Below are 19,078 nucleotides of genomic sequence, written 5' to 3' on the forward strand. Positions count from 1 at the left end.
GTGTGTGTGTGTGTGTGTGTGTGTGTGTGTGCGCGCGCGCGCGCGCGTGTGCATGCTTGCGTGCGTGCGTGTCCCACTACTGCTTCACAGCCGGTGCTGGTGTGTTTACATCTCCGTAACTTAGCAGTTTAGCAAAGAGATCAATAGAATAAGTATCAGGCTTTTAAAAAAATAAGTACTGGGGTCAATTCATTTAACTAAAAATTCTTCAAGGCAGTGCCCCAGCATGGTCACAGTCTAATACCTGAAGTAGTATATCATATTTAATCTTTATAACATTCTAAATAAAGTACCACATTGATATGTCCCTGCTAAATACACCGTATCTTATGTAGATGATATCACACACCTTGCCATCATTTCCCAACTACTGCAACTTTGTATCAAACAAATATCTTCACTGAAAATTGTGTTTTAATAGATTAACTTACATTTCATGCCAGTCTCTTTCTTAACCTAATTAGAATCTATGACTCTTGATCTTTGAAGTGAGGCAGAATAGGAGGTGAGATACAAGTAGAAGGTAGGATTTGATAACAGGTATGATACAGTAGGTAGGGCAATGGAAAGAGAGATAGATGTGTGTGATAGAGAGAAGACAAAGAGAGTATTGTAATAGCAGTGATAAAAGAAGCACTGTAAGGTATACCAGTGGTCAAGTGTTGTTGGTGAGTAAATCCTTGCTAATCAGTGGAACAGCTTCGTTTTTTTTGTTTGTATAGCAGCAACAGCAGAGTACTTACATAGTACTTACCAGAGCTCTACCTTTACACCCTTTTTATTTATTATAATTCAAATATTTCTTGCACTTCAAAAAGTATACAATATAACCAGTGAAGAAAAATATATGGGGAAACAAGTTGCTATCTGCATAATACAAACACAATTAATTTGGAATAAAGTTATTTTCCTTTCTTTTTTAAAATGAAAGAGTTACCACATGATTTGTGTGTTATATGATTAACGATTTCACAAAAATCAACTTACAAGTTTTGCTGTGGCAAATTCATACTAATTAGCTGGAAAGCATCATCTAATAAGTTATGCATTTTAACACATGTTTGTTGTAAAGTGTCAGGTTGTCTCCTCCATAGTTTATCATCATCATACAGTTCATTCTGCAAATATTCATTATTTTGATGAAAAATATCAAAGAACGTTTCCTTTTTTCATTTAAATCTCAGTGAAGTTAAAATGTTACATTTCATCAAAATAAAAATACAATAAAATGAATAAATAAAATACAAAACATTCCTATTATTTAAATCTAATTAAATACAAATGAGTACTTATTTAACAATATACTTTGCAGAGTATTATTGATATTTAATCAATTGTTGATTGAGTTTAAATTGAGAAAGCCAACAACAAAAGCTTATATTTCAGATGGTTGCAAAATATTAATTTAAAATAAATGCAATACTAAAAATATAAAAAATATTTTTATCAATTATTGTAATTATTTGCAATATTTTAAGAATACAAAACAGTTTGACAGTGAAAAGATAAAAAAAAAAATAACCAGAAACATTGGTTAAATTTTTTTTTAAAGTTAAAAATAAAACAAAACAATAGGAAACAACTATATTGTGGATTTTCATTAAATTGTTACAATTTATTTTTGCTTTTCAAGATACCACAAAGAAGAGGGCATAACAATTACTAAAACCCTGAATATATAATTTAACAAAGTAGAATATTCACAAAATGATATTCAATAAATCCTAATCAAAAATGGTACTTAAAAGATGGAACTCAATAAATGATACTTACTAAACTGCTTTCTTTGAAAGAGTTCACATCAGAAGCATGCTTGAGGTTGCATTTTCTTAGAGGATATGAAAAGACAAGATATTATAACACATCATAAATAACAACTAGCTTGCCACAGCACCACATTATAAGGAACCAAAATTTGTATAACATTATAAATAGTATGATTTGTTAAATGGGCAATGACATGTCCCATATAAGGACACACTGGGTAGTCTTGTCCAAATTACAGTATGTCAGAAAAATTTCAGGATGATTACCTTAAGTCATCAGTCTACTTGATCAAATTGACTTGATGTCAGTCCTTTTGATTTCATTCTACCTGAGACAGTCTCTGGTTCAATAATATAAATTTTCTGTTGTAAAGTGAGCTAAATTAAAATCTTCCATCACAATTTCAAGTCAATTTATGTTCCAAATACTAGTTTAGTAATGACAAAGTTACTTTACAGTCTGAAGGATATTGTTGTAGAGCAAACTGACACCCCTGCACATGACTATCAGTGGACCAGGCGAGTCTATAAATAGATGAGCCAGTAAAGATTTAAGGTCGAAATGTGAGAGCATTAGTCTCGTAATTGATTCTGCGTTGGAGTGTTATTGTGCAAACGGTTATAATAAGGTAACCAATTCTTGTTACACTGTTTTTTATTATACAGTTATATTTGGTATTGTGATATATTGTTACACACACACATCATATATCATCAATGACGATATAACAATCGGTGATGAGAAGTGTTTGAGGCTCACTTGAATTATTGTGAATTGTACATTTTTTGTTTATGAGAACAAAAAATTCATCTTGTTTATCATGGAAGAATTATAATCAACCATGATAGAGTTGCAAAAACAGCAACACAGGGTTTTACATGTTCTCCTCAAGGAAATGAAAAATGCTACAAATGCATTTACACCAGATTCATTGGCAAGCTCTATCAACAAATTTAGATATAATCCAGACAAAGGTGTCACATTTGCTGCTTATTATAGTCAGTTTGAGGAAATATTAAAGCATATTCAGACTGGGAAGAAGACCAGAAGACTAGCTTTTGCTAAGAAAATTAGCACTAGTGAAACATGAAAAGTATATTAATTATATACTACTCCCAAAATCTGGAGAATTACGATTTGAAGATACAATAAGCACACTATCAAAACTTTTTAGTGAAAAAAGATCTTTGTTCAACACAAAATGGTCCAGTTTAAATTTGACAAAAAAATGTAGAGAATGATTTCATAATATATGCCAGAATAGTAAACCGTGAGTGTGAAAAGTTCGAGTTAAATGAACTATCAATGGATATGTTTAAGTTCCTGATAATTCATTCAAGGACTAACAGCACAATAGGATTCAGAAATTCGCATAAGGATATTGAACTATGATATCACTCTTCAACAGATATCAGAAGACTGCCAATGGATAATAAATCTTAAACAGGAATGCGATATATCAAACATACAGGCTATAAGGTCAAAGAAAAACATTAGAAAGTGCAAAGTGGATCCATGCACAAGATGTGGTCAAATACATGACCGTTATAACTGTCCATTCAAAAAACTTAAATGTTTCAGGTGTGGTTTTCAAGGTTACAAAAGTTCTCATTGTTGCACAAAAATAAGAAAAGAATCCAAAAATTATGCATATAGGAAACACAGGATCACAAAACACATAGTTTTTAAATAAATGGAACAAAAGTCAGATTACAGCTTAATACTGGCAGTGATATAACCATATTAAATAACAAAACATGGAGTGTAAACTGGTACTAAGTAAAAATACAAAAGCTGCAAGAGATGTTTCAGGAAGAAAATTACTGTTTAGAGGTGAATTCAATTGCAATGTGACTTTCTGAGGTAGAACAATAAGAGCAAAGGCTTATGTACTAAATAATACCAATAATTTATTTGGAATGAATTGGATGGAGAAATTTGATCTCTGGGATTTACTCATTAGCCACTATTGCAAAAATGTAATAGGTACAGGCACAAGTTTTAACACCAGCTTGGACAAATTGCAAAAAGAATTAAAGAAAAAATTCCCAGATGTGTTTTCAGATGAACTAGGTGCATATTTGTAAACAAAAGCAAAATTTGAGATAACAGAGAATGCAGTACCAATTTTTAAACCAAAAAGAAATGTGCCGTCATACACAGCATTAGAACAGATAAACTTAAAGATACTAGAAAAAATTGGAGCTGTTCAAAAAGTAAAATATTCTCAATGAGCATCACTAACTGTATACGTTAAGAAAAAGAATAAAATCAGAGTGTGTGCTGATTTTTCCACTAGGTTAAACAAATGTTCAACTATCTGCTACCTACTCCAGAGGACACATTTACAAAATTAAATAGTGGCAAGATATTTTTTAAATTGGGTTTCTCTAATATATATATATCTATAAATTAAAGTAGATAATGAATGCTCTAAGTACCTAACAATGAACACAAATAAAGGACTGCATAAATACAACAGGTTACCGTTTGGCATAAAAGTCATACCAGCAATCTTCCAACAGATTATGGATGTAATGTTAACGGACTATGAATTTGCAATTGCATATCTCGATGACATTGATTAAGAGTGAATCAAGAAGTCTGTATGTACAACATGTGAAAATGGTATTTAAATAACTGAGTGAATACAGGTTCAAACTGAGAACAGATAAGTGTGATTTCTTTTTGCCTAAAATTAGATATTTAAGGCAATTCATAGATAGAAAGGGTTTGCGTCCAGATCCTTTTAGGGCATCAGCAAGTAAAAATATGCCCCTGCCAAAGAATGTGGCAACATTACAAACGTTTTTGGGTTTGGTGAATTATTACCAGATTTACATCTCTAATTTTCATAACTTGCATGCACCATTAACCCTTTGATGCCAACGTGCCTGAAACCACCTCTGGCTCTGTAGTACAAATGTCTTTGTTTCAAAAGTTCTGAATTAAAATCTTCCACCAAATTTTAGTCACAATTTATACTCCTAACACTAGCTTAATGATAACTAAGTTAGTTTACTAAATTCTTTGTAACATTTAAAATTAATTGAAAGAGACACAGAGCACCTCAACAGAAATATGGTAACAAAAGGGTTAAATTACCTGCTAAAGAAAGGAATAAAATGGAATTGGACACAAAAATGCCAAGAAGCCTTCAAACAGTTAAGATTTACTAACTTCTGAGATATCTTTAGCACACTATGATCATCATCATCGTCGTTTAACGTCCGCTTTCCATGCTAGCATGGGTTGGATGATTTGACTGAGGACTGGTGGACCAGGAGGTGACACCAGGCTCCAATCTGATTTGGCAGAGTTTCTACAGCTGGATGCCCTTCCTAATGCCAACCACTCCGAGAATGTAGTGGGTGCTTTTACGTGCCACTGGCACAAGGGCCAGTCAGGCGGTACTGGCGATGGCCACGCTCGAAATGGTGTATTTTACATGCCACCTGCACAGGAGCCAGTCCATCGGCACTGGCAACGATCTCGCTCGAATGTCTTTTCACGTGCCAGTGGCACATGAAAAGGGAAATTATAGTAGCAAATGCCAGTGAATATGGCATCAGAGTGGTAATTTTGCGTAAGTATGAAGATGGTAATACAAAACCTGTAGCACATGCATCACGTACACTATTGCCTGCTGAGAGGAATTACAGCTAGATTGACTAAGGAATCTTTGGCAATTATTTATGCTGTAAAAAAGTTCCATAAATTCATGCATGGCAGAAGGTTTTGTCTGCAAACCAATCATTGCCCGTTATTGACAATATTTGGCTCTAAGAAGGCCATCCCAGCACATACTGCCAATAGATTGCAGAGATGAGGAACCATTTTGTTGAACTACAATTTCAAAATGGAATACTCCTCTCAAAAAAGTTAAGCCACCCAGGCAGGTTATCTAGGTTAATACCTAAAACTGTTGAACCATTCAAAGAAAGTGTAATTGTACCATTAAAACTGAAATGGAGATAAAAAGCATTTTGTGTTATGTGATTAATGAATTGCCTGTAACCTTAGAAGAAATTAAAGCCAAAGCACTGAAAGATGACTATGAAAAAAATGAAGTAAATATATGCTGGATACACTGTATAAGTTTTTATTATGTTTCCTGTATGCATCATTTTTGGATTCTTTGAAAGAAAATAAAGTAAATATATGCCGGACTGAAAATTTAAATTCAAACTCATATTCTGCATGAGACAACATTCTAATGTATGCACAGAGGATTGTTGTACCATTTCCACTGCAAAAAAGAATTCTGAAAGATTTTCATGTTGGACATCCAGGAATGTTGTGCATGAGAAGCTATGTGCAATGTCTGAAGATGGATAAAGATATTGCAGATCCTGCAGAGGCTGACAACAAAATCACCTATTGTAAGACATCAACTATAGTCATAGACTGAGACACCATGGTCCAGGCTTCACATAGACTTCACTGGCCCAATATATGGAAACTATTTTCTTGTAGTAGTGGATAGTTACACAAAATGGCCAGAAGTAAATGTAGATATCCTATGTATCTACAATAATTGATTTCCTCCATGAAATATTTGCTCGATATGGTATACTGGATACCATAGTAATGGGACAACTGCGATAATGGGACACAGTTTACAGGATCTCAATTCAGAGATGCCTGCCAGATGTTCCAAACTGATCATGTATCCATGCCACCATATCACCCATGGTCAAATGGTCAGGTGGAACGGTTCGTGAACACTTTCAAGAGGGCACTAAGAAAAGTGAACCACAGAAGGATTTATGACCTGGCATTAATAAAATTTCTAAGGGTATATAGGGTATATAGAGTTACTCCAAACCCAAATGCACCATCTAGTAAATCTAGAACAAATGTTCACGAGAAAGACTAAGCCCCTATTCAACAAAGAAAAAAGACTTGAAATAACAATAACGACAAAAGCACTACAACGAAAAGTTTTAAAGTAGGCGAAAAAGTGCTTTTTAAAATATACAGATATGGGAAACAATCATGGGAGGATGGTATTATTTGAAATAGGATTAGGAAAATGATCTAAATGGTAAAAAAGGCAAAAGGACAAGGGATTGATTTCAAAAGACATGCAAACCAGTTGAGAAAAAGATACACTGAGAATAATAATAAAAGAATTGAAGAACCAATGGATTTTATGTACACTATGTTCGAAGTATTATTACCAGATGAAACTGACACATCTATTCGGAGTAGTATTAGAAGGAGGAAGTTTCCAGAGCATTTAATGGTTGGCTCAAAGAGGAAAAAGTATTGAATTCTGTTCGGAGTTGATTTGTCTTTTAAATGTGGGGGAGAAATTAAATTTTTAAAAATAAATGTGTTCACCCACACTCTACAGGAAGTGTATAGTTTAAAGGGGAGATGTGGAGTGAATTGACACACCCGCATATGACTGTCAATGGACTGGACAAGTCTATAAATAGATGAGCCAGTAGACAGTTGAGGTGGAACTGTGAGAGCGTTAGTCTCGTTATTGATTCTGCATTTGGAGTGTTATTGTGCAAACGGTTATAAGGTAACCAACTCTTGTTATATTGTTATATGGTTATATTTGATACAGTGACATACTGTTACACACACACACATCATATATTGTCACTGATGACATAACAGATATCTCACTAGTTCACAAGGACACAGAAATACCAAAATTATACACTGTTTCTTTGTGGATGACTTGAAACTAGATGCAAAGAATATGCATAAGATGAAAAAAAGCCTTGACCTGGTTACAACATTCTCAAAGAATGTAGGATTAGAGTGTGGTCACGATAAATGTTATATAGCAACATCTCCATCAATGACTTGACTGTTCCTCCTATATCAGATAAGGAATGTTACAGGTATATAGGGGTAGATGAAAACATATCTTACAATGGCACCTGTAACAAAACACGTGTCGCTAAAAAATATTACAGCTGAATAAGGAAAATTTGAACCGCAGAACTCTCTGCATGCAATAAAACAGTGGACCACAATGTGATAGCAATGCCAGTACTCATACCAACATTTGGGCTGCTTGAATGGATGCTTGATGAAATCCAAGCCATTGATGTGAAAATCTGGAAGATATGAACAGGCACACATAATTTCCACATCAACAGTGATATAGACTGCCTGTACCTAAAATGAAAACAAGACAGCAGAGGCTTAACATCAATCCAAAATGCCTTTGAATGTTGTATCATATCCCTTTGGCAGCATCTTTTAACCACTAGGTGTCGAAGTGCATCCTTTGACAAACTTTGCATACATTAGGCTGAAACATCATAAGACTTGGAAGGCAGCTTCCTGAGCAGCATTCCTTGTCTGATAATCTTAAATACATGCCCAAAGAAGTCACACGGCTCTACTGCAATGTAGCATCAGATTAAAGGATGAGCATATATGAGCAGAAGACCATGCATGGATATGTTAGTAGAAAGCTTAGAGATGATAGTAACATTGATCATCAAAGCAGTCTATCTTGACCAACAACTGGATTACTACTTCCCATTTTTAAGGGTATGCATTTGCAATCCAGTAACAGGAAATATCAACCAAATATCTCATGCACAAAAGGGACAGAGATGCAGGAAAAGCAGTAAAATGTGACAACTGATGTAGATTTTCTGGAATTAACACCAAAGATGCCACTCACATCATAAACAGTTGTCCAAAAATATCATCACAGTATTATCTACCAGAGTTCATTGTGGTGCATCGCTTGTGACTTTGGCATTTCCGAGTGCTTCGTCAATGCCTTTCAGAGCCTTTATTGCGAGTCTAGATGCTGTGTTCAGATGGAGACAGGCTACATCAACTACTTTACCATTGAGACCGGTGTACAGCAAGAGTGCATTCTATCCCCTTTCCTATTTCTTATGGCAATCGACTTCGTCATGCATGGGGTGATGCACCAACACAGATTTAGGATTCCGTGGTGTGGATCGAGGCGCCTGACTGACCTTGACTTTACCAAATTACACTGATGAAGAATGTCGTTCACACAATGACAGAGAGATTGGAATGGGAAGCAGCCAAGATCAGACTCTGCATAAGTGCAAACAAGATGAAGATCATGAGGATTGGATGTGTCGACAGGAACAACAATGACATCCCCTTGATGATTGGACAACACCAAATCAAGGAAGTTGATGAGTTCACATATTTGGCCAGCATCGTGGTCAATGATGGAGACACCAAATGCGACGTTGCCTGCCAGATTGGGAAGGCCTTGGCTGTCTTTCAAAGACTCAAACCCATCTGGGCAGGCAGGGCAATCTCTACCAAGACCAAAGTGCACCTCTTCAACAGTATTGGCAATATATGTGGCGGAAACATGGAAGATACCGACAAAGATTGCACGAAGGCTCAATGTATTTCAATTACAATGCCTCCAGCAGAGACTGTGAATGTCATCCAGGACCACATCACCAATGACGAGGTACATCGCTGAACTGATACCTGTCCATGCCATGATGTTGTCACTGAGCGTCGCTTGTGATTCGCAGGCCATGTTCTCTGATTATCATCATCATGGCATGCAAAAACCGCCATTCAGTGGAAGGCACCACATAACAAGAGAAAACAAGGGCAACCTAAAGTGACTTGGCACAGCACCTTCATTGATGACCTCAAAGGTATTGACATTTCATGGGATGAAGCTGAAATCGCCACAGTCAACCAACCATGTTGGAGAAACCTTGCCACCCAATGCACCACATGGCACAGGAGGACCTAAGATTAAAATTATCTACCAGTGAGACATGATGTTGTAGCAAGGACACTGTATAATGAGATCCGTCGAAAGGATAACTCTGAGGACAAAAAAATAAGAATCCACAGTATGGTGGAAGCCATAGCCACTCATAATAAAAAGGAGTACTGATGGAATGTCCCAGTGAAAACCTCAATAAAATGTAAACACAATAGACCTGATATAATAATTTGGGACAGAGAAGAGAAACTGTACAGTTGTGGAAATCAGCTACCCAGCAGATGTTAACATAAAACTGAAGATCAGTGAAAACAGAATATCTACGCTGAACTATTGAGAAATCTGCAGTTACTCTATCCAGATTACAAGTTCAGGTTTATACCTGTAATTTTGGTGCTCTGGGATATGTAACATATTGCCTAAATATCAATCTTGAGAATTTAGGCTTCTCAAAACCAGAAAGGAGAAAGCTAATTTGAAGACTACAGATCTAAGCTATCACAGGAACTGTAAAAATCTGTAAAACTTTCCAGAAATTTATCATTTAAGTATATATGAGCATGTCTAGGTATGCAAGTATATGCATGAAAAGACATACAAATCTGCACACACACACACATACATACCCTGTTGTTGATGTTGAAATTCCAATAAAGGAGCCTTGGATCTAGGTTTGAAACTGGCTCTTTCTCTATTGGCAAGAAATCTTGAAATAAAACTGAATAATGACAAACAGACATATCATAATCATCATCATCATTTAATGTCCATTTTCTATGCTGGCAAGAAAGGGTTGGATGTTCTTCAGAAGCTAGCAAGTCAGAGAACTGCACCAAGCTCCAATGGCTGCTCTGATACAGTATCTATATATATGGCTGGATGCCCTTCCAAATACCAGCCACTTTACAGAGAGTACTGGGCATTTTGTATGTAGCACTGACAATAGTGAGGGCCAAGTAACTCACAAAACAAGACCTTTCAACTGAAAGTGACAGTGTAGTATTGAGGGAGGTGGCTTTCTAGGTGATGAGAGATTAAAGTATGATAAAAGGACAAGCGTCTTGCTCTAGGAGAGATACATGAAAGAGAAAGAGGTTGGTGATGAAGATGTGATGGGGCAGTGAATAAAAGAGAAGCAGTATAGGTTGGTAAATAAGTTTGTGGGAGTGTGAGAGGTGAGCAGCAGATAGATAACAAGAAATGCAGTGAGTGGTGAACACTGTGGAGCCATGGTCAATCATGAGTTTCTGTTAGAGGGGAAGGTGGAGGAAGTAGTTGTGCATCAGGCGGGTAATCGGTGGAAGTAAAGATGGTGCAAAATGTGTGGTGGATGATGTGAAAGAGAGATGCTAGGAATGGGGTGTGAGGCACATGGGAGTGGAAATGGTTGGAGATGGACAGAGGGAATAGTGGGTGGGGGCTGCTGTTGCAAAACGGTGGGGTGTACAGGGGAAGAGGGCTGAAAGCAGCATTCTGTGGAAAAGGAGGTAATGGATGATACTGTGATACAGTGCAAAACAATGTGGTTCCAGGGAGAGAGAGAGAGAGCAGTAGAAGTAAGGGATGAAATACACGAGTTCCCTTCTCATAATTACAGCAGTTGGGTGAGTAGTGCTGTAATCCAAAGAGTAATAGAGGGTGGTGGTTAGGAATATGAGTTGTGGAAGGGAAGGTTTATCAGGGACAAATTGAGTGCAGGGACACAAACAAAAGCAACGTGTTTTTAGGTTCTTATTTTTGCTTAGATGTATGGGTTTTCTCAAGCACAGGAAATTGCCAAACATCTCAGTCCTTTGTCATCTACTCCCTGAGGTTCAACATCCAGGGGTCGTCCCTTACTACTTCATCTCACATCTTCCACATTCCTTTCCACACCCATATATATATATATATATATATATAGGGTGAGAGAAAGACTGTTATCTCCAACGATAAGTCTATTGTATTACTATTTAGTATTAGTTTTCACAACTTGTCGGAAGTGAGTCACTTCCGGATCGTATCTGAGATCAAGGTTGTTTTGTTTTCATAAAAATGGATGGGGTCTTTTTACGTCCATCTATATCTTAGAAAACACACTGTCATCCCTGAATGTTCTCCTTCTTTGGTTATTTCATGTTACTGCAAACATGGCTTTGTACCAGTGAGACCAATTTTCTGCTGCTTCTAGAATGATGAGCCGACAAAGTTTTTGTAAGATAATTTAAATATATGTAGTTGTTTTCCTTATATTAACCTGAGACATATAATGATGTGTAGATAATTGTATATCCATGGGCGAAAGTGTTTGGTGTATCCAACATTTTTTCCTCATTCAGTACTTTTCGCCCATGTGTGTCAGTCATAATAAACATGTTGAATGTATTTTGTAATCAAACTTTGTTTCAAGAAAGTTGTATATCGGGAAGTCAAATATTAGTAAAACCCTGTTCGAATAATTTTTGTATTTAAGTTTGTCGTATTTTTGTATTTTTCTTATTTTGTAGTCTACCATACACTTGCCATACATTTGTATAAACATGCAGTACACCTGCACGATATAATGTACAAATAGAAAATAAATGGCTCCAAAAGTTTAAACCATTGTTCATCTTTCTTATCCCAGTGATGATTATGACTCTGTTCACCTACATTTCTACACAAAGCAGCAACAGTAGAAAAAAATTCTGCATAGGACTTCCAAGTCATTGGAAAGGACTTAAAAAGTGAAGTTGTACCAGTGATTCATCTGAATAGCATAAGTTCTATAATGACAGATCTCAAAAAAGAAAGGACACTGTGTAAGAGAGCCCTAACATTTGTAATAAACTATGTGAAACAATGCATTGTGGAAGACGCTTTCAATGCTCTTGCCGAGCAAGGAAAAAAAAATAAAACACTTGTTCAAAAGATTCTCTGAGGCTCATAACACTTTTCATGAAACACTAGATGAAGATGAAATTGATGAAAGTGAAAACTATTTCAACAGTGTGCAAACTGACTATGTAAAAAATTTTATACAAGGTAAAAAATGCATTCAAAGATATGAAGCCCAAAACTGTACAAAGTGTGGTTGAAAAACCCCATGTTGAAGTCAAAGAGTTGCTTACAAACTTACAAATGCTAAAAGTAGAGTTGGAAACCTTCAAGGGTGATCCGCTCATGTATCATCAATTTATTAAATCGTTTCAACTCAATGTTGATTCAATTTGTATTGATAATGATTTCAAACTGAAACGTTTACTTCAGTATACACAAGGTCCTGTGAGAGATGCCATCAGGAGCTGTCTTTTAATCGCTGGTGAGGCAGGATATCATTAAGCACTTGCTATTCTCGAGAATAGATTTGGCAATTCCCACTTGGTAACTGAGGAAATCCTCAATAATTTGAAACAAAGTAAACCAGTGAAAACACCACGAGAATTACAGAAACTAGTGGATGATCTGAAAAATTCTGAGTTGATTTTGACAAAGCTAAACATGCTTCAAGAAGTGAATTCACAATCTAACATTTTGAACATTGTTAACCGTTTACAACTTTATTTACATACTCTTAAATACAAAAGTTCCAAGGAAGATTACCTTAAGTTCAATTTTCTGGTAGAGTTTACTGCTAAAGCTGCATCAGATGTGAATGACTCTGTCTATGGCAAAATGATAAAGAAACATCACAATCGTGCATCAAAGACTGCTACTACAACAAGCTTGACTATTAGTGCTACTTATCACAGAGACAATATACATCATACTGGTACTTATGCACATTCAGTGCCAGCATGTGTATTGTGTAATGAACATCATCAATTGTGGCATTGCCAAATGTTTCGGAGAATGACACCTAAAGACAGGTTGGGCCTTGTAACAGAATGCACATTGTGTCATAATTGCCTTTTATCTAGTCACAATACAGAATCATGTAAGAAACAATTTATCTGTAATGTGGTAGGTTGTGGTAAAAAACACACCATGTACATTTGTGTAAATGAAAATCCACCAAGTCAAGATAGTAGTGTGTCAAATGCTAATATATCTGCTAGTACTGATTCAGTTACACACATGCCAGTTATACAAATTAAAGTGGATAGTGGTACGAAAGTGTTTGTCTTGCTTGATACAGGATCAAGCAATTCCTTTTGTAAAACGAGTGCACTTGCAGGGTGAATTTGTGTCATATCATTTGAATACATTGAACAAGTCTACATCTGCTAAGTCAGAAATGGTCAGTTTATTTTTGTGTACTGAAGATGATGATAGTTTAGAGATTTCTGGTGTATATGTAGTTGATGAAATCCCAGCAAAAACAACAAGGATAGATTTGAGCAAATATGAACATCTTCATGATATCGGCTTGCCACATTTTGATAGTTCTTGCCATGTAGATCTATTACTAGGTCAAGATCATGCAGAAGCCTTTATACCATTAGAGGTATGTAAGGGTAACAAAGGCGAACCCTTTGCTGTTAGAACAATCTTTGGTTGGTGTATCAATGGTCAGTCACCGGTTAAAAAGGCTAGTTGTCAATTCATATCTAACTTTGTTACTATTTCGCCCCCGGTAGTTACAAATGACATATATAAATTATGGAAATTGGAAAACGAGGGGATTAATGAATTTGGTTGGTCACAAGATGATCATTCAGTGATTGAATTATGAGATAGGGAGTGTTTGAAAGTGGATGGTCATTATCAGTTACCAATTCCCTGGAAAGATAGGAATGAACCATTGCCAAATAATTATGTAGTAGCTAAATCCAGGCTAAAATCTACATTCAGAAAACTTAAAGGGCAAGATCTTATTCAAAGATATGGCTTAGAAATCAAGAAGTTAGTTAGCAATGGATATGCTGAGGTTTGTTCCTCCAGAGCAAATTCATGGTATCAAACATATATCGTATCTTCCTCATCATGCAGTTATTTCTGATAAGAAACTTGGCAAAGTGCGCACTGTATTTGATTGTGCAACAAAATATCAGGGCAAATCTCTCAATGAATGTTGCAAACAAGGTCCTGACCTAGTTAGCAAACTTTTGCATGTATTGTTGAGATTTAGACAGTATCACTATTCCATTCTAGCTGACATTGAATCTATGTATCATCAAGTCAAGATTCCACTGGAAGATAGAGATGCTTTGAGATTTTTGTGGTATCAAGGTGGTGAGGTTGTTCACTATCGCATGACGTCACATTTTTTGGGGGGGAGGGTGCTAGTTCTACCTATGCTCTTAAACAGATTGTTGCAGAATGTGAAGACGCCAGTACATTAGCAATTGATTCAATTGACAAGTCATTCTATGTAGATAATTTATTGAAATCTATAGAAGAGAAAGATGAAGCTAGAATAATTCTGCATGAAGTTCCCTTGGTTTTAGCTAGTGGTGGTTTCAATCTCATAAAATTTGTTGTCAAATATAGTCAGTTGTTGGAAGAAATTCCAGAGAATCACAGGGCAAAAGAGGTGAAGAGATTCACCAGGAAGGGTATTTGGTGTAAAATGGAATATCATGTCAATGCCTTTGCCTTTGAGGTCAATGTAGAGATAAATCAGATAGTCACGAGGAGGAAAATGTTGAGCATTGTGTCATTGATGTATGACTCACTTGGGTTTGTTGGTCCCCAGATATTATTGGGCAAGATTATTTTTCAGGATGCTACCCATTATAAGTATGATTGGGATGAACCAGTTCCTTTGGGACTTTGTGTGCAGTGGAACAAATGGTTGGAAACATTGGAGTTTCTCAATCAAGTGCAAATTCCGCACCGTATTAAACCACTGGGTTTTGATGAGGCATATTTGGAATTATATCATTTTTCAGATGCAAGCCTGTCAGCCTATGGTTGTTGTAGCTATATCAGGCGTGTCAACAAGTTTGGAAAGATCCCTACACAGCTTATCATAAACAAAAGTAGAGTTGCACCTCTCGAACAATGTACCATACCACGACTGGAATTACAAGCAACCACTTTGTCAGTCAGAGTTAACACTCTCCTGAGAAAGGAATTGGAAATCAGAATTGATCGGACGTTCTTTTCGTCAGATTCAAAAGTAGTTTTGGCTTACATTATAAACGAAACCAAACGATTCCAGATATTTATAGAAAATAGAGTTAGTCTTATCAGTGGCATTATGTGTCAAGCAGAAACAATCCTGCGGACATTGTTAGTCGAGGTCTGGTGTTTGGTAAATTAGATAGCGAATTGTGGTTCAGTGGACCCACCTTCTTGAGGCAACAAAAAACTGATGAATGGCAACTATACAAGAATAGTGAGGAATTGTTATTGGGTGATATGGAGATCAGAAAAGACTCATTTAGGATGTGCAATGCTCATAGGTAGTATGAATCCTATAGACAGGGTCATGGAACATTATTCAGACTGGTGCAGGATGAAACATGCTTTAGCATGGTTGCTTCGATTTGCAAAAATGTGCAAAAACAGAAATGTCAAACAGGGACCTTTATGTGTTGAAGAAATGCATTATGCAGAGTTGCTTCTGATCATGAGAGCTCAGCGAATACATTATAAAGATGAATTAGTTTATTGGGAAAAAAATGTATCAGCAAATCCAGTTCCCTCAGATCACTCCACCCATTTCTGGATGATGATAGTATTCTCAGGGTAGGTGGTAGATTGGTTGAGTCTACAGCTGAAATCAAGAATCCGGTTATAATATCAGGTAAACATGCCATTGCTGAGTGTATTGCTGCTCATTTTCACAGAAAAGCTCATGTAGGGAGAGAATGGACTTTATGACTTATTAGACAGTATTATTGGATAACAGGTGGCAGATCTGTTGTTAAGAAAGTAATCCGTTCATGTGTAGGAAGTTATTTGCCAAGCCAGCTTCTCAAATTATGGCAAATATCCCCAGGGAGAGAGTTGAAACAGACAAACCTACTTTTACATACATTGGTGTAGATGTCTTTGGGTATTTCATGGTCAAAGTCAACTGTTCAGAAGTAAAGTGTTACAGTTGTATATTCACATGTCCTGTAACTAGAGCAGTATATATTGAGATGTTACATAGTCTAGACACCAAATCTTTCATCAATTGTTTTCACAGATTTATATCTAGAAGGGGTCACCTACAGAAGGTTTACTCAGACAATGGTACAAACTTTGTTGGGGCTATAGCTGAGTTAGAAAGGGGTTTACAGAAGTTATCTCAGACTGATATCCAAGCTTATACATTGAATCGAAACATAAATTGGCATTTTAAACCACCAGCAGTTTCTCATATGAGGAGAGCTTGGGAACGCATGATAGGTTGTGCTAGGAGAGTTATGGAAAGGTTACTGTCTGGTCCTGTTAGACTCACTGATGAAATTCTAGAGACAGCGTTTGCAGTGGTTGAATCTATTTTGAATGGTAGGCTGCTAACAAATTTAAGTGACAATCCAAAGGATCCTTTTCCATTAACACCCAATCGTTTACTTTTGCTTAGGGAAGGTTCAACAGTACCTCCAGGTAAATTTGATGAGAGGGACACTTTTCGTAGGAGATGGAAAATGTACATTTAGCAGATCAGTTCTGGTCTAAATGAGTAAAATTGTATTTACCTGATTTACATAAACGGGTCAAGTGGACAGAATTACATAGGAATATATCAGTTGGAGATCGAGTGCTCATGCCAGGAGAAAACATGTGATGAGTTCGCCTTCCTACTTACTAGAACTTTGGTCTTTGCTACATTGACTCTAAGGTCTTTCGATTCTACTAGTTCTGGTAGTGATTCTGCTATGAGGGCCAGGTCATCAGCCTACAGGAGCTCCCAGGGGCAACCTGTCTTGAATTCCTCTGTTATTGCTTGGAGGACTATGATGAATAAAAGGGGACTGAGAGCTGAACCTTGGTGAATCCCTACTTCTACCCGGAATTCTTCACTATACTCATTGCCAATCCTAACCTTATTAATAGCCTCTCTATATAGGGCCTCTACAGCCCTTATTAACCATTCATCAATCCCAAGTTTCCACATTGCCCACCAGATAAAGGATCGGGGGACCCTGTCAAAGGCTTTCTCCAAGTCCACAAAAGCTAAGTATAGGGGTTTATCTTTAGCTAGGTATTTCTCCTGCAGTTGTCGAACCAGGAATAAAGAATCATATGCTTCTACTTGGCACAAAACTGAACTGCAGATTCTCTCCCTAATGAGATGGGCTATGACCCTCTCCATGACCATCACTTGATCCAGTAGTTTGATACCCCTGTAGTTATTTCTATCTAGAGCATCACCTTTACCCTTGTAGCAGTTGACTATGGTGCTGCTATGCCAGTCATTGGGTATGACTCCATCATGAACTACCTGGTTTACAATGCAGGTGACTAGGCCATAGCCCACACCACCAGATATTTTAAGCATCTCAGCAGTGATTCCTGATGGGCCAGGGACCTTTCCTGGCTTCATACACTTAATTGCTTTATCTATCAAGCAGCTGTCTATTTGGATAGCTGGTCCCTCAACTGGGTCAACATTTGGCAGGCTCTCCTCCTCCCATTCATTCTCCACATTCAGCAGTCTTTCATAATGGCTACTCCAAGCCTCTTTCTTTTCAGAATCATTAAAAGCAAGTGCACCATCATCCATGCAGACACATTTCTCTCCTGTGACATTATTACAATTTTCTCTCACACTGTCTTGCAATCCCAAAAACTTCAGTTCTTTGGTCCTCACGTCGCTGGACATTGGCAAACTTCTTCTTTTCTGCTTCGCCTTTGGCTATGTATACCTGCCTCCCTTTTGGCTACCTGGTACAGTTCTCTGCTACCCCCACCAATGTTATTAGAAATGCTATCTTAGGCATTAAAAGTATTTCCCAAATGAAACTTAGTTTTTTTCTGGTCATCTGCCAAGTATTTAGGAACATGAACTGGCAGAAGACCCAATAACTTTACTCAGTTTTAAAATCTTCTTGAAAATATTTTACAACATTTGTGATACAGCTGTCTCATTTTAACTCATTTGACACTTGTACCAGTAGTTAGAAACAGTTCTTTCATGTATTTTTTAATACTAGTATAAATCCATCACTATACAACTGTATAAAAATATTTCTAAATCATGCCTGTAAGTCATAAATTGTATAAATAATGTTTAGATTAATTTTGTTAGTGAACATTTGGAAATATGCTGTGTGTGAGAAGACCCGGCAAGCCAAGTGAGACCTAATCTAAGGCCTCTGACAGTCCACTTATGTGTACCTTCCTTCATTGGACACTAAACTCCACTTGCAAAGACCTGTTGATGCAAGTGAAATCAAAATCGAGTTAAGTTGGACACTAAACTCCACTTGCGAAGACCTGTTGCGGCAAGTGAAATCGAAATCGAGTTAAATTCGACGACTGGCACCCATACCAACACCGTCTCCTTCACTGGACACGAAACTCAGCTTGCGAAGACTTATTGGGGCAATCGAAATCGTGAAGGCACCTGTGCCTAGCGTCACCTTTCTGACACTTGTGCCCATGGCATGTGTAAGGACTTTCGAGCGAGATCATTGCCAGTGCCCCTGGACTGGCTCTTGTGCGGGTAGCACATGAAATACACCATTTTGAGCATAGCCGTTGCCAGTACCACTTGACTGGCCTTCGTGCTGATGGCACATAAAAGCACCC

The 19,078-nt window shown here is 37.0% G+C and overlaps 1 protein-coding gene across 1 annotated transcript in view; it reads right to left on the reverse strand.

Annotated features, from left to right (window-relative positions):
* Positions 1 to 19,078, reverse strand: part of LOC106878674 (uncharacterized) — an 84,987-nt gene that overhangs the window by 15,998 nt on the left and 49,911 nt on the right. Inside the window, exons 9-10 of the mRNA XM_014927959.2 lie at positions 1,774 to 1,828; positions 988 to 1,118 (exon numbers count right to left, since the gene is read on the reverse strand). Coding sequence (XP_014783445.2) covers positions 988 to 1,118; positions 1,774 to 1,828 — 186 coding nt within the window. The remainder of the gene's footprint in view (positions 1 to 987; positions 1,119 to 1,773; positions 1,829 to 19,078) is intronic.

Source organism: Octopus bimaculoides, chromosome 5 (genome assembly GCF_001194135.2).
Source record: "Octopus bimaculoides isolate UCB-OBI-ISO-001 chromosome 5, ASM119413v2, whole genome shotgun sequence".
NCBI lineage: Eukaryota > Metazoa > Mollusca > Cephalopoda > Octopoda > Octopodidae > Octopus > Octopus bimaculoides.